Genomic DNA, 15,458 nt, shown 5'->3' with positions numbered 1-15,458 from the left:
GAAAACCTACGCATCAACCAAACAAAGTAAAATCCTTTACAATATCAAGAGCACATAGGTCTGAGGTGGAAGTAGCAGATGAAACTCATCCCAGCTTATATTAGGAACCAACAACTGGTTAGATAATATTTCATGAGTTCCTTCTGCTGGGGAAGCTGGGTGAGAAGCAGCTCCAGGAATCTAAACCAGACAAGCCTGCTTCCTCAGCCTCCAGGCTTTTTCAAACAGGAAGTTCTCAAGGCTCTGCCTTCCATCCAGCCTCCTTGGATGGTCTGAAAACTGGAGATGCAAGAGCTTGGGGTCAAGGGAAGGTGTCAGCTCAGGTATTCTGCAATGAACCCCTTATAGTTGGGCAGCCTGGAACAGCTCATCCTAGATAGTTTAAGAAGTCCTTTTCATTTAGCCTGGAAGGCTTCAGTTCCTAAGAGACAGGCAGCCCAAGACAGGGAGAATGATAAGACGGGAATGAGAAAGGAAGAACCAGAGACAGTCTCAGGCAAACACAGCAGACTCTAAGCCATCATTCTTAGTGGGTTCTAGCATTCCTCTCCTCTGAATACTTGTTAGGTGGAGGGAGTGATGGAGTCTGGACGTTCCTTGTGCATGCCTGCATGCTCAGCTGCTTCAGTTGTGTCCGCCTCTTTGCGACCCAATGGACTGTAGCCCTCCAGGCTCCTCGGTCCATGGGATTCTCCAGGCAAGAATACTGGAGTGGGTTACCATGCCCTTCTCCAGGGGATCTTCCTCACCCAGTGATCAAACACATGTTTCCTGCATTACAGGCAGTTTCTTTACTGCTGAGCCACTGAGGAAGCCTGTGATGTTCCTTAGTGTACTTTAAACCCTGATGTGTGAGAGAGGGGCCAGGATCTGATATGTAAGATCAGAGACCATGCCTTGGACTCTCCCTCCCTCATGGTCCTGCTTTCTGGTGGCTATGCTGGGGGCTGGCTGCTAAGAGTTCCCAAAGGAGCTAGGTAAGTGCAAGACTTAGCATTCTCTGCTTTCAAACACCAAACCAGTGGGTGCTGGCCGTGGTGCTGATGTTCTTGCTGGAGGAGAGCGGGCTCCCAGCTTTCCCAAGAGGCCATGAGTCCACAATGGTAACAGGACTATGTAGACCCTTCCATCATCTTTCCAGGGGATTACAGAACTGAGCATCATTCTCCCCACCTCGCCACTGCTAAGTGTTCCTGGTTCTGATATTCACATATTGAATCCCACCTCCAATTGTCTCCTTCAGAACAGCCATTTGGTCACCTCTTAATTCCTTGGGCCAGAAAGTACCAAACATCTGAAACCACAGATAATTCCCCAACCTCATTACCACCGATAACTTCAGACCTCATCTTCCATCTGCCTGGATGCTGACAAAGGGTCAATAAGAGAGTTTAGGGATTCATCGCATTTTATTACCTCCTTAATCTGATGGGTGTTCAGGGAAGTGGCCACCGGTGAGCAGGGAGACCTTAGGGTTGGATGAACCTAATGCAGAGTAATGAGGTCCATGTGGCAGAGAGCTGGTTTACCTTCCACCTCAAAACAAGGCTGAGGGGGTGAGCAGAATTCCAAATTGCCAGTTCAGGGAAATGCCCGTGGGGAAACTGAGGCTTGATGTTTAGACAGAGTGAAGTCAGGCCATGTGTGTGTTTCTTCTGATCCAAGAGTGTGTTTTAAAGCCATAATGGGCCTGTATGGGAGTGGATGAGGATGGAAGAATCTTAAACACCAAGTTTGGGGGAGGGAGAGTGAAGGCCCTGGTTTGGGACTGCTGAGATGCATTGGCGCTGGAAACAGGCAGGAACTATATATGTGCCTTGAGAACATCACTGGTGCCCCTTGGCCCTGAAATTCCCCCATCCCCATCCTAACAAGTGCCATCACCCCCCACTCCCCCCGTGGCCGGGCGCTGGGCTGGACCCACTCAGGAATACTGCCAAATGGACCAGAGTGTGACCAGGGTGATGCTGTAGGCCAGCACTGCCAGCAGGTAGATGCGGAAGAGCAGCCGGTCCAGCACGGAGCCCACACGCAGCCAGTCCCGGGCCACCTCTCGACTCCCCTCCCGCTTTTCCAGGAAGTGCCGGATGGAGGTTAACTCCTGCAGCAGCCCGCGCACCGCCAGGGAGGCCTCCCGAGGTGGCGGGGGAGGGCTGCCTCTGCCCCTCGGGGTCTTCTCCAAGTCCCGGGGTCCCCCCAGATGGCTGTAGTGGTTTCCCATGTCTAGAAGAAGGACAGAGCATTGGCAAAGGAGGGAGGCCCAGCAGGCTCGTATGAACACTGGCCTTTACATTTCTGAGGCCTCAGACATTTTTACAACGTATGATTTCAGACCTAAAGAGTATGGAGAGTAACTTACATCTTTGGGTACCCACCGTCCAACTTAAGCAAATAAAGAAAGCCAATGCAGTTGAAGATCACTGTATATCCTTCCACCTTAGTCACATCCTTCATCCCTTCCCAGGTCAGCAAGACCATGAAGTTGATGTTTATCCTAAACACACACATTTTTTTTTTTAACCCAAGGGCTTTCCCCAGCCATTTGATATCCATTATATCATTTGAACCTCCTGGCAGCCTCATGGAGAGGCTGACTTAGAGTGATTACTAACCACACTCTTCACATGAAGATGTGAAAGCTCAGAGAGGTTAAGTGACTAGCCTGCGGTGACACAGCCAGACCATCATTTAATGGTGAGGCTGCCGAGGCCCAGGTATCTGGACCCCAAATCCTCTGCTTTGTACACTACATCATATCACCTCCCTGCACTCCTCTCCATGACTTTGAATCCTTCTGGACCAGAAAATACACCTTCGGATCATTGCCTTCACCAGATGAAGAATAGAATTAGGCATTAGTTTATGGCACGAGCTCATGATGAGATGGTCTTAGGTTAACCAAACATCTTCTACAAAAGGCCAGGCCCTAGCCAGGACCCAAAGGAGGGGAGAAAGGTGGAGGGTTTAAAACACCAGCTTGGAGTCAGATGAGCCTGGGTTCAAATCATGCCTTCGCCAGGTCCTGGCTCTGTGACTTAGGGCAAGCTCTTTGGCCTCTCTATGCTTCTGTTTCCTCATTTGAAAAATGAAAATGAGGATCCTATTGGGTCACCATGAGAACAACCTGTGATAATGCACAGAAAATGCTTTGCACACATCTGGTAAAGTGCTCAAGAAATCAACAAACCAGTCACTACCACCACCACCGACAGAAGCATGAGGAATTTAGTATCCCTCTGTGCCCTGTCTCTCTGCCTCATAGGTGTTTGAAATTCTAAAGGGCCTGGTCTTTGGCTGATTCTAATGAGAGAGCGTTAGGAACCAGGCTGCAGAGTTGAACTACAGGAGGGTAGTTGTCCCATAAGTGCCTTTTGTTGTCATTGTTTAGTTGCTAAGTCACGTCCAACTCTTTTGGTACCCAAGGGACTGTAGCGCACCAGCCTCCTCTGTAGACCCCATGGAATACCCCAGGTAAGAATACTGGAGTGGGTTGCCATTTCCTTCTCCAGGCAATCTTCCCGACCCAGGGATCAGATTCGAGTCTCCTGCATTGCAGGTAGATTCTTTACTGCTGAGCCATCAGGAAAGCTCTATAAGTGCCTGAGGGGCATCCACTTGACCTCCCTTGGGATCCATCTCAGGTGAGGTCACCCTCAGCCCAGAGGTCTTAGGTTCTGACACGCTCAGTCTCTGGGACTCCTAAACCCTCTTCCCCTCCACCCAGGCTGCTGCTGCTGCTGCTGCTGTTAAGTCACATCAGTCATGTCCAACTGTGCGATCCCATAGATGGCAGCCCACCAGGCTCCCCATCCCCGGGATTCTCCAGGCAAGAACACTGGAGTGGATTGCCATTTCCTTCTCCAATGCATGAAAGTGAAGAGTGAAAGTGAAATCACTCAGCTGTGTCTGACTCTTAGTGACCCCATGGACTGCAGCCTACCAGGCTCCTCCGTCCAAGGGAGTTTCCAGGCAAGAGTACTGGAGTGGGTCGCCAGTGCCTTCTCCACCCAGGCTGATGCGTGAATACAAAGTGAGGAAGGGGTTTGACTGATGTCTTTGGCTGAAGTCTGCCATGAATTCTCGGTGCAGGACGGTACCCAGTTCGCAGGCCCTGCCCAGGCTCTCTGGCCTGGCGAGCCCTCCAGAGAGTCCCCCACCGCCAAGTCCCTGCCTCCAGATCAGAAGTTCCCTTCCACGTGGGACTCTCCCGTTCCTGTCTCACCTGAGCAGTCATCGGTCTTGGCAGCCTGGGAGGTGGCTGCGGGCCTCCGGGCTGTCGACTGGTCCCCTAGGCAGAGGAGCAGGGTGACTCTCTCAAGAACCAGGTGGCGCAGCCAGGCGGGCACCGGCTGCTGCAGGTCCTGTTTGTGTACCAGCCGCACAATGAGGATCGTCTCGGCCAAGCTGATCACCAGGAGAGCCATGCACACGACAAAGTAGACACCTATGCGCCCCGGGACGGGGCGGGGCGGGGGACACACACGGCAGGTAGGAGAGGCTCAGGTCCCTCGGCCCCAGGGAGCTCTCCCCCAGGAGCCCGCCTTACCGATGAGCGGCGTGCCGATGGCCGTGGCAGGCAGCGTGTCGGACACGATGATCAGGAAGACCGAGTAGCCCAGGAGGAGCGTGATCTTGAAGGAAACTCTCTCACCACTGTCTGGAGGCAGATAGAAGCCCACAATGTCCACGACCATGAGGAAGATACTGGGCAGAAGCAGGCTGACCGCATAGAAGAGGGGCCGTCGGCGGATGACCACCTGGATAGAGAGAGGAGCTCAGGGGAGTTGGGGCAGACAGGTTCTGGAACCCCAGGAACCCCCCCTCCCCATCCCAGATCTTCTTGCTTCATGGAGCTTTCAGCCTGGACTGCTGAAAAATGTAGACAAATCCCATATACTGTCTCTGGATCAAAGCTCATGGCTGTTCAGGAAAAGTTAGGAGACAACGCAGCTGTGTTTCCCCAACCACTTTGTTTAGGCTGCAGGGCACCCTGGAGTTGGGAAAGGGCTACGGAGGTTCTTTCCCATATGCCTCCTGAAGTCTGCCGGGGTGTGCCCCACTCACATAGAACTTCATCTCTGCGTAGCTGTCACTGCTTTCTATACTGAACTCCTGAAACTGGGTCAGCACCCCCAGCAGCTCCCACTCGCCCTGGTTCATGAAGACACTCCTGTCGAACTTCACCTTTTCAGGCAGGCGCCACAGGGAGATGTTGATGTCCTGGACTGAGACAGGAGAAACGGGGCAGCTTTGGAGCCCAGGCCAGGGGCATGCCATACCCTGTGAGGGAGGGGCAGCACCCACGTGGCACGACTCAAGTCTCAGCTCGTAATCTTCAGCCTGTTTCTTGGCTGTAAGATGAGGTCATAGTGCACCCTGTACCTGTCTGTGCAGGGGGGCTGTACAGAGGGGATGGGTCCTGGATGGAGACACAGCAAAATGCAAACAGCTGGGCAAACTATTTATTAGAATGCCTTCTCCTCTTTCTGTCTCTGTCTCCTCTCTCTCTCTCTCTCTCACACGCACACTCATACTTTCAAGCATTCCTCTAGGTTTCCTGTTAGAATTTCTCATGTAGGCAGTGAGCAAGAGGCAGCTTTTCTCATCCTTGCCTTGACAGAGCTGCCTGCCTTCATATTTATTTATTTATGCAGCTACGCCGTGCCTTTGCTTTGGCATGTGAGAGATCTTACACATGGCTGTGGCACGCAGGATGTAGTTCCCTGATCAGGGATCCAACCCAGGCCTCCTGCTTTGGGAGTGTGAAGTCTTAGCCATTGGCCCACCAGAGAAGTCCCTGAGCTGCCTGTCTTTAAAGGTGAATTAGGAAAATAAGCAGAATCCTCTCTTACAGAATAGCAGTTACACTGCTCCGCATCTATACTAGCGAAACAGATATACATGTGCAGCAGAAGACAGCAGTATCCGTTGCAGCAAAATGCTGCGAAAGATCTAAATTCCCACCAATCAGGGAAATGCTTAATAAAGTTTATGCAGTCCAAACCTTGAACTATTCTACAGCAGTCAACATTGATGAGGAAGAACTAAATCTATACTAACAGGAAAAATGCCCAAGAGTGGTTGTTAAGTAAAAAGACTCAGGTACAAGTATATATTGGAACACAAAACATTTTACATTTATGTAAAATAAAAACCCATAAAACATTTCTGGACACTTTCCATAGATGTGTATGTATGTGTATGTATTCAAAGGCTGGAGAAGGATCTAGAAGAACATATTATATAAAATATATATCAGTATATATATGTATATCATGATACTGATAAAAATTAAGTCTCGGTGTAGGGAGTTGTTGGTAAGAGTTTGAGATTGAGAGTAGAGGTCAAAAGTCAAAGATTATTTGCAATTATGACTTTTGTTCAAGGGAGTTACATATTACGTTTGTCATTTACAGTTAATAAAATCAGGATAGCACTGGAGGATGCCTTTATGCAGCAGAGAGAGGCTCACTTCACTAGACCCTGAAGGCACCTAGCATGCGTCCACTCAGTGGAAGTTTGCCAAGCATCTTCCTTTGTGCTAGGCACTGCCTGGGGAGCTAATCATGGCCAGAAATCCTGTCCCTGCCCTCTCTAAGTTTCCATCTGGTGGAGGAGTAGACGTTGAAATAAGTCTTTACAAATGAACAGAAGTAGAGAGAAAACAAGAGCCTATAAAATTGGGTGATGGAGGTGACTTGTTTGGGGGACGAATGGGGGTTTACTGAGTAACTGACACGGACACTGTGATTAGAAGTTGTGTAGAGCGACTTAGCAGCAGCAGCAGAGGCAGAGGGACTTTGGGCTTCTCTCTGGTTCAGACGGTGAAAATCTGCCTGTAATGCGGAAGACCTGGGTTCAATCCCTGGACTGGGAAGATCCTCTGGAGAAAGGAGTGGACAGAAGAGAATCGTTACCCACTCCAGGACTCTTGCCTGGAGAATTCCATGGACAGAGGAGCCTGGTGGGCTGCAGTTCATGGGGTTGCAAAGAGTCGGACATGACTGAGTGACTTCACTTTCACTTTCTTTCACTGAGGGACTTCACGGGAGGTCCAGTGGTTACGACTCCACGCTTCCAATGCAGGGGCCACGAGTTCCATCCGTAGTCGGGGAATTGTCCCTAGTCCTGCTGCAGGTGTCAGAGGGCAGGAGGGGTGCCAGAAGGAGAAAAGGAGAGGGAGGGGCAAGGTGTCCAAGGAGAAGCAGCAGCATGTGAGTAAGGGAAAAACAAGGGGTGCTGGGGCCGGGAAGGCAGGCAGCTGGGCTGGGGACTGAGTGGCAGGGGAAGCCCGAGTGGTGTCTGTGCGCAGAGGCCTGTAGACCAGGTAAGAGACCTGGATCATGTCTCAGGAGGGCTGGCGAAACTCTGAGAGTTTTAAGTCGATAGAGACATGATCAGATTTGCAGGACTTTTCAATTAAAAAAATTGGGGGGAGGGGGGCCACACACATGGGATATTACTTCCCCAACAAGGGATGGAACCTGAGTTCCCTGCGTTGGAAGCTCTGAGCTTTAACCACTGGACTGCCAGGGAAGTCCCCAGATTTGCGTTTGCATAAGATCTCTCTGGCTGCTGTGAGGAGCATGAATTGGTGTGGTGGTGGGGACTGGAGGGGATGAGAATGAATGGGGACGGACTGCTGGGAGCTACTGCAGTAACCTGGGCGGGAGATGAGGGTAGCTGGCACTTGGGGGGAGGGTCCATCAGTGAAGAAGTGGGTAGATTTGAAAGACACTTCCTGCCAGATCCTACTTGTGACTTGGGAAAAGCATCATCCCTGACCAAGCATCTTGCCCTCAGTTTACACCGTCTCATTCCATCCTTAGGACAGCTGAGGGAGGCGACGAGGGTTACACGGTCAGTGCCATTTAGAGGATGGAGAAACAGAGGCTGAGCAACATGAACAAATAAGAGGTGAGCGAATTGGAGAAGGGAGACTACATCCCCAGGGGTGCTCCTCATGCAGGCATCCCTGGGCCCCTACCTGTTCTCCCGCCTCCCAAAGCCCCTGGACTCACTGGTGTGCAGCCAGCTGGTGAAGGTCAGCGAGCAGTTCTGTACGTCGAAGGGGAAGTTGTAGATGTCCAGGGTACAGGCAGTCATCACCTGGAGGGGCTTGTAGTTCTGGACCTCGCCGTGATGCCAGACATAGACATATGGGATGTTTGGAGACTTCCCCACGTCCACACTGGCCAGGGAAGAGGGGTGGGTTTGGGGCTCAAGAAGCAGGCCAAGCCCTGGATGTCAGAAGGTCTCTGAGCAGTTCAGCAGGGGAAGAGATGCAGAGAGGGTCCAGACAACAGGACAACCTGGCAGTTTTGTCTGGCCTCGGCGTGTCCAAGCTTCTTATCTTAGGCTTCCTTACCTGCCATCGCCAAGGCCACTTTTCAAGCAGGTAAAGAGCATTTCTCCTTTATTCCCCTGGCAACCTAGCCACAAAATGCAAGCCAGGAGTCCATGGACCCCAAAGCCCCGGGCCATAAGGAGAACACCCAGCTGTCCCCCACATGCCGCCCACCCGGGATGGGCAGAGCTCAGTTCCCAGGATCGACAGCCTGGTGGCAACAGGCAGGCTTGGTGGGAGAGCAGACCCTTGGGTTCCATCCCTAGGAATCCTTGAAATTAAAACAATCATTTCCAGGGGTGGGGGTGGGAACAGAACTGGAGAAATCATTGAGAAGAATTAGGGCAAGTAACGAAGTCCTGTATGAGCTCATCCCACTCTCTTTGGGCAGACCCCAGGCCGAGCTCCCCCAAGGGAGCCCTGGAGCTAAGCCTGGGGTCCTGAGCCTGTGGCCTTCTGTGGCATCAGGCTGAGAGACAAGAAGTCAAGGCCAAGGCTACTTCAGTGCTGAAAATGGCGATCCAGCCTGAAACTAGAGATCCCCAGTCCCTCCAGACTCAGCTCTGCAGGGAGTGAGGCTCTCAGTCAGCTGCCTCCCTGAATTGTGAGCAGCACCCCCTGGACATAGGCGATGCAGTGGGTACTGGGTGGAGGACAGCTGGCCCCCGCCACCTTCTCCTTCCATCTGTCTCCCCAGCCATCTTCCCAGACCTTGGATTCAGAAGCCCAGGCAGTGGAGCCTGAAGGATGGGGAGAAGGAATGTTGGCTGCTGGGAATAAAGGCTGGTGGGACCTACTTCATCCCGGGGTGCAATCTGTGCCCACTCAGGCACATGTGTGGCTTGAAAGTTTGAGTGTCTCCTGGCCCCAAGTCTCCTCTGCCAACCATCGCTGGCACTTTATTCCTTTCAGAAATATTCCTGTCCCCTTTAAAAACACTGTTCCCCACTAGACTATTATGACAATGTGGATTCATTCACTGGCCTCCTTTCTCCCTGGAAAGGGATCCTTGGGTCAAGGAGAAGAGCAAAGTTTCAGCATCAGACATAGAAAAAGGGGAGTTTTTAAAAGAAAAGAAAGGGAGAAAAAGATAAAGGGGAACGAGGGCCCAGTGCAACTTTACCTCCATTTCTGCAGGTCTGGTGGAGCATCTCAAATACAACATCAGTGATCTTGTCTCCTGACCCCCTGCCGTCCCCAGCACCTCCCCCCCCCCGCCCCCACCGCCCCTGGCTGCCACGCATCTGATGACAGTACTCACAACTCATTGATAAGGATGTCTGGGACCCAGATGCTGTCTGTGGGGATGGACAATTTGGTGATGTTGTCAAAGTCCTCAGGGTTCCACTGGAGAAACTCATCTGTCCAGTACTAGGAGAGGAACAGGAATGATCACGGGTGACCCAGTCCGTCATGGGCAGGGCGGTCTGCAACTCAGGCCAACTTCACCGCTCAGAGCCCAAGCAACAAGGGGGGCATCTTCTTGGGAGAATCTGGGTGTCAGTGGCACCCAGGTTACTCAGTGGTACCCAAGAATCCCTTCCCCTCTGCACTCACACATCCCTACATGTGAATATATACAACACAGGCAGATGTAGCCTCTCCCTGGGGAAGGTATCCAGTCATTTCTAATATTATAAACCACCTAGCCATCAACTGAGGTATGTGTGCTAAGTCACTTCAGTCATGTCCGACTCCTTGCAACCCTATGGTCTGTAGCCCACCAGACTCCTCTGTCCATGGGGTTTTCCAGGCAAGAATACTGGAGTGGGTTGTCATTTTCTCTTAGACAAATCCCTTCTTGGGTCTTGATGTACACATACATAGACAGGGATAATGGTATGCACCTCACAGGGTAAGGTATGGCTATAGCTAAATCTTGATCAATGCCTCCCCCACTCTCTTGCCAGAACGACTGGTCTAAAATGTAAATGCCACCGTGTGGCTCCTTTGCCTCTGAGTCCTCCTTGCACCCTGCCTGAGCGGTGCCCATCAGAAGCTGGAGGAGTGGGGAAATGGCTGGGGATAGGAAGATTAAGTGATGGGATCATCCTGTTTCAGTCACCCTGTTTGGTTGTCATCCAATTTGGCTTTCATAGAGGGAAGAACTTTCTAGCAATCAGAGCTGTTTGAAAGCAAAGTGGCTGCCTTCCGAGCTGCCAGTCACCGAGGTGTTTGATCAGGAGAAGCGGGACAAGCGCTTGCTGGAGAGGCTGTGAAAAACCTTGGAAACCGGGGAGGTTGGGGGATTTCTCCTCCGCTGATCTTTAAGCCGCCTCCCTTTTGCAGTCCTGAGGTTAGAGGGGCCCAGATCCAGGAGACCCCAGATCTCATGAGCATGCCTCTCCCCTCCCCTCCTCTCCCCTTTCTTCCCCTCCCTCCCTTGCCCAAGGCCTCTTAGATTCCCAGCTCCTCTGAGACAGAGGTGCGCCCTCAGCAAGGGTTGCCCACACCCCAGTCCCAGGAAATGGGGATGGGGGAGGGGCTGGTTTGCTCACCTGCCGATACCAGATGTAGGTGGTCAGGACCTGATTCTTCTCATCCTGTGGAAGGAACGGGAGCTCGGCAAAGGCAGCCCTGTGGGCTGGGAGCCCGCCTTGCACACACCAACCCCAACAGGAGCTGCTGCTCTGTGAGCCTGCTCCCTTGAGAATGAGGAAATGGGGTGGGGAAAGGGGCCAGCCAGGAAAAAATCGGCCTTTTACTAGGACACACCTAGGAAGAAGTTCAAGGATTTCTTTTTTAACATGTGTGTGTGTGTGTTCACACATATATGTCTTCTATTATCTTCTATTCAGTTGTGTATATTTCACATAAACATATATAATATAATAACATAATAAAAGATAATAATAGAAGACATATATAATGACCGTGAAGAAGGCTGAGCGCCAAGGAATCGATGCTTTTGAATTGTGATGCTGGAGAAGACTTCTGAGAGTCCCTTGGACTGCAAGGAGATCAAAGAAGTCAATCTTAAAGGATATCAACTCTAAATATTCACTGGAAGGACTGATGCTGAAGCTGAAACTCCGATACTTTAGCCACCTGATGCAAATAGCTGACTCTGGAAAATACCCTGATGCTGGGAAAGACTGAGGGCAGGAGAAGGGGATAACAGAAGGTGAGATGGTTGGATGGCATCACCGACTCAATGGACATGAGTTTGAGCAAACTCCGGAAGCCTGGTGTGCTGCAGTCCGTGGGGTTGCAGAGTCGGACACAACTTAGCAACTAAACAACAACATAACAACAACATATATATGTATGTCTGTACAATTATATCTGTACGTATGTATCTACACCTATTTCCTACCTTAGCATGAAGTCAAAAGGTACAGACCCACATAAAATGAAGAATTCATCACTCTCCCTCCCTTCCATCCAATTCCCAATCTCCCTTTTGGAAACAGCCAGCTGACTCTAGTAGAGATGGCCAGAGAAGTCAGTTCTGCCCACCCTACCCCAGGGCAGCACCTGCATCTCTGAAGTTGCCTTCTTCTTTATCTCAGCCCAGCATCCAACCCCCTCTGCTGGGCAGTGTACCCCACCCTACTTCAGCAATTGATTAACTGCTTTATTTATGATTAATTCTTCAACCACGATTTAGTAACACCTGCCATGTACCAGAGACGTGTGTAAGACAGTGAGGGTGTAGAGGTGAATAGGATGGTCTGCACCCTCACCCAGCTCACCTAGGGAGATGTGATGTGTGAAGAACCACACGTACGCACAACCCGTGGGCCGGAGGGTGTGGGAGAGGCAGCCATGCAGGTGACCCCAGTTTTCAGTTTGGGGAGCATCCTGAGCTGTGGTATCAGGGCTCAGGGGCTATGGGCAACCAAAAGCCCACCATGGACTGCGTCTCACATGGTCTCCCACTCAGAAGGTCCACCCTGGAGCAGGGCAGTGGGGCCGGGCGCTCACCACGCTGAGGATGGCGTAGACAATGACGTCGATGGACACAGTGGTCGGTGTCCTCCAGTCCCGCACGGGCCGCACGCCCTTCTTGTAGTTGGCCAGCAGGTGATCTGACAGCCGCAGCAGAGCCGGCCTGGAGGCGTTGGGGGGCTGGGGGTCCCCCCTGTGCTTGGCTGGGAAGGACAGACAGCGCAGCCTGAGTCTGCCCCAGATCTCTGGCCCTGGTTTCGAAGCTAGTAAATGTATCCCCACTTAATCCCACCTCCCAGAACTCCCAGATACCCCCACAGACTGAAATTCCCATCTCCGGAGCGTTTTTTTGCCTACAGAGGTTCCTGCCAAAACCTAAAGGTATTCACAAGGGTAGCCCCAGCCCCCGTTAATATGAGAAAGGAAGCTGGGCTGTGAGAGCAGGTGGCACAAGGCAGGTGAGGTCTCGAGTCGGCCAAGGATGAGAAGGGTTGAGAGTTGCTGCCCGCCCAGAGGAGGTGGGCCTCTGGGGCCTGGACGAGGGGCTCTGGGAGCCCAGGGAAGCTGGCCCTGGCAGGAGATCCTAGAGAGTGTGGCCCCAAGTGCACAGATTCTAAGCCCAGCGGTCTGCAGGGTGTCAGCCTCAGCAGAGGTCAGAGCTCAGTGTCTGCACAGCTCACGGTCCCCAGGACCCCAGCCCTCAGCTGACGAGGAGAGAAGGGTGGGCACCCAGCGAACGCAGACATTCCCTCTCCGACCTGCAAAGCCCACCCCAGGGAGAGCCCGTCTGCACGCTCACGCGAACTCCCGAGGAGTCCTTGCTGGGCCCCCTTCTTAGTCTAGCTTTCTGGGCTGGTTTGATGGGGTTGGGAAGAGGGCTGGGGTGGGGTGTGGAGGAAGCCAGTAGGAACCAAGCTGCTCCCAGATCCAGAGGCCTGCAAGGATAAAATCGTGAAACCCCACACCTAGGCCCTCGCCCCGCTCTGCGGCGATTTCACAGGAGCACCTCAGCTGTCTCTCTGGGAAACAGTAAGAGCATTTCCTGAAAGATGCCAGAAACACAAAGGGGAAAGACGGGGTTAGGGGGCATTCTGGAGTACACAGGGCGCTGCTGGGGGCGGTGGGGGGCGGGGCCTTTCACAGCCCAGAGCCCGGCAGGCCAGGCTTTCCCTAGACAAGCCTGCTTCTTCTCCCACCTCAAGCCTGCTTCTTCTCCCACCTCATCTACCCTGCGTGCAATGCCTACAGGAAATTGGTCCTGCAGGTTCCCTTTCCTGCCCACCCCCCCCCCCACTCCCCAATAAACTTTCAGAAAAACAAGAGCAGAGAGAGAGGGGAAGATGAGAGGATGTTTACTGAGCGTCCCCTTTGGGAATAATACCAATGAGCACATCGTTCATCTCAGTATCAGCCCCCTGGGCCGGCTGCTACCAGAGCCCACGTTACTGATGAAGATGCCCAAGGCTCAGACAGGCAAGTACTGTGCCCTGCAGGCAAGGGAGCTGGGATTCAGACCCAGGTCCCTGCGTATCTTCACTGCACCAGCAACAGCCCAGGTCTTATCGTCTGGGATTCTGACCAGACTGGGCGCCGCAGACCTCAGGGCCAAGGACCAGTGCTGGGAGGGACAGAGCTCCCCTCAACCAGACAAGCCCCAGACCACAGTCGTCACTCACAGCCCGGGCCTGCTCGTCCCACTGAGCTACCCGCAACGACACGAGGAAAACCATCGTGCCCCTAAGCCCTTCAGAGCTGTCCATTTAAGCACATCCTAAACTGTGCCCGCCCTGGCTTCAAAGAGCTCTGGCTGGAGAGAAAACCTTCCCACGAAGGGTGGAGGTGGGGGATGACTATTGTCTGCAACAAAGGAAATAGATTCTTTTGTGGCTAAAACTCCTTGTATCCCCAGGAGGCGGGAAAGGATGGGTGAAGGAATGCAGAGAGAAGTTTGGTGCTATCTGAGCTGAGCCCTGGAAGGAACTTTTCTAGAAGACAAAGGCCCAGAGAGCTTGTGCAATGAAAGCAGTGAAGTCAGGGAAGATGACATCTGTCCTGGTCTCTACTGCTGCGGAGCTGTGTGACCCTGGGTAAAATCTACCCACCCTGGACTGCAGCATTCCCGTTTATAACAAGAGAGAGGGGATCAAGACAGCTCCAACTTCCCTTACAGCTGTCCTTCGATGAGTCTGGGGGCCCGAGCAAAGAGGAGAGGCGCCTGCTAAGCATTTCCCACACAGCAGGCTGTGCCACGCCCCACTCTGCAAGCTCTGCTCTCACCCTTTGCTCGAGATGCACAACTTTCTAGCTGTATCCCCAGGGCGTGGAAATTCCCTCTTGCCCACATGCGGTAAGGTCCCTGACTTTCCTGTTGCCTCACCCACTCCAAAACCCTCCTTCCTTCAAATTTTGGAGGCGCTAAGCATCCCCTGCCCCACCTCTGTCCTCTGCCTGCCAGGTGCTGCGTGCTGTCCCACCGTCTCCTTACCCTCTCCCCGTGGTGCCAGCAGCGTGGGCAGAAGCAAGCCGAGCAGCGCCCGTGGCAGCCAGGGCAGCATAGTCGCTTCTCTCAGAGCGGCCTTCAGGGTGAGCGCTGCGGAGGACCAGCCTGCCCACTGCGCTCCACCAGCCTCATATCAGCCAGCCTCCCACACCTCCTGAGGCTGCAGCCTTACGCTGCCTCTGGCCACCAGGGCTGGGAAGCCGCCAAGTTTTCCTGCAATCAATCCTTCCGCTGGATCAGGTTTCAGGGCGGGGAGGGCAGGGGAGGAAGCCCGCCAGGCTGATGTCACGGGGCCAATGTAGCTTAGTCCTCCCGTTCAGCCAGGTGGCCTGGCCAAGTTCCCCAAGGAGTAACTTGGGGACAGAGGGCTGCAGGAGCCCCTGGAGCAAGGGGGCAGCCTGTCTGTTGGGAGCCGCTCTGGGCTGCTGCCTTCGCTTATGCCCCTCGCTAGCATTGAGCCGGGGCTTTTCTGGTAGCTCAGCTGTAAAGAATCCACCTACAATGCAGGAGACCCGGGTTCGATCCCTGAGTCAGGAAGATCCCCTGCAGGAGGGCATGGCAACCCACTCCAGTGTTCTTGCCTGGGAAATCCCATGGACAGAGAAGCCTGGTGGGCTATAGTCCATAGGGTTGCAGAGAGTCAGACACGACTGAAGCAACTTAGCAGCAGCAGCATTGAACTGGGACAGAATGGGGTAAGGTAGGAGAAACAGGAGGACC

At 52.9% G+C, this 15,458-nt stretch overlaps 1 protein-coding gene across 1 annotated transcript; it reads right to left on the bottom strand.

Moving 5' to 3' along the window:
* Positions 1–1,398: 1,398 nt before the first annotated feature.
* On the bottom strand, positions 1,399–14,916 carry HTR3A (5-hydroxytryptamine receptor 3A). Its single transcript, XM_061440360.1, has 9 exons — positions 14,724–14,916; positions 12,275–12,441; positions 10,846–10,890; positions 9,609–9,718; positions 8,022–8,191; positions 5,065–5,225; positions 4,547–4,757; positions 4,223–4,444; positions 1,399–2,223 (listed from the first exon to the last, which is right to left on the bottom strand). Exons 1-9 carry the CDS (start codon positions 14,791–14,793, stop codon positions 1,925–1,927), a joined length of 1,455 nt encoding a protein of 484 aa, XP_061296344.1. The 5' UTR covers positions 14,794–14,916; the 3' UTR covers positions 1,399–1,924.
* Positions 14,917–15,458: the final 542 nt, after the last annotated feature.

Source organism: Bos javanicus, chromosome 15 (assembly GCF_032452875.1).
Source record: "Bos javanicus breed banteng chromosome 15, ARS-OSU_banteng_1.0, whole genome shotgun sequence".
NCBI classification, from domain to species: domain Eukaryota; kingdom Metazoa; phylum Chordata; class Mammalia; order Artiodactyla; family Bovidae; genus Bos; species Bos javanicus.
Note: the sequence above shows the minus strand (reverse complement) of the source record. Positions and strands in the feature narration are given on the sequence as shown.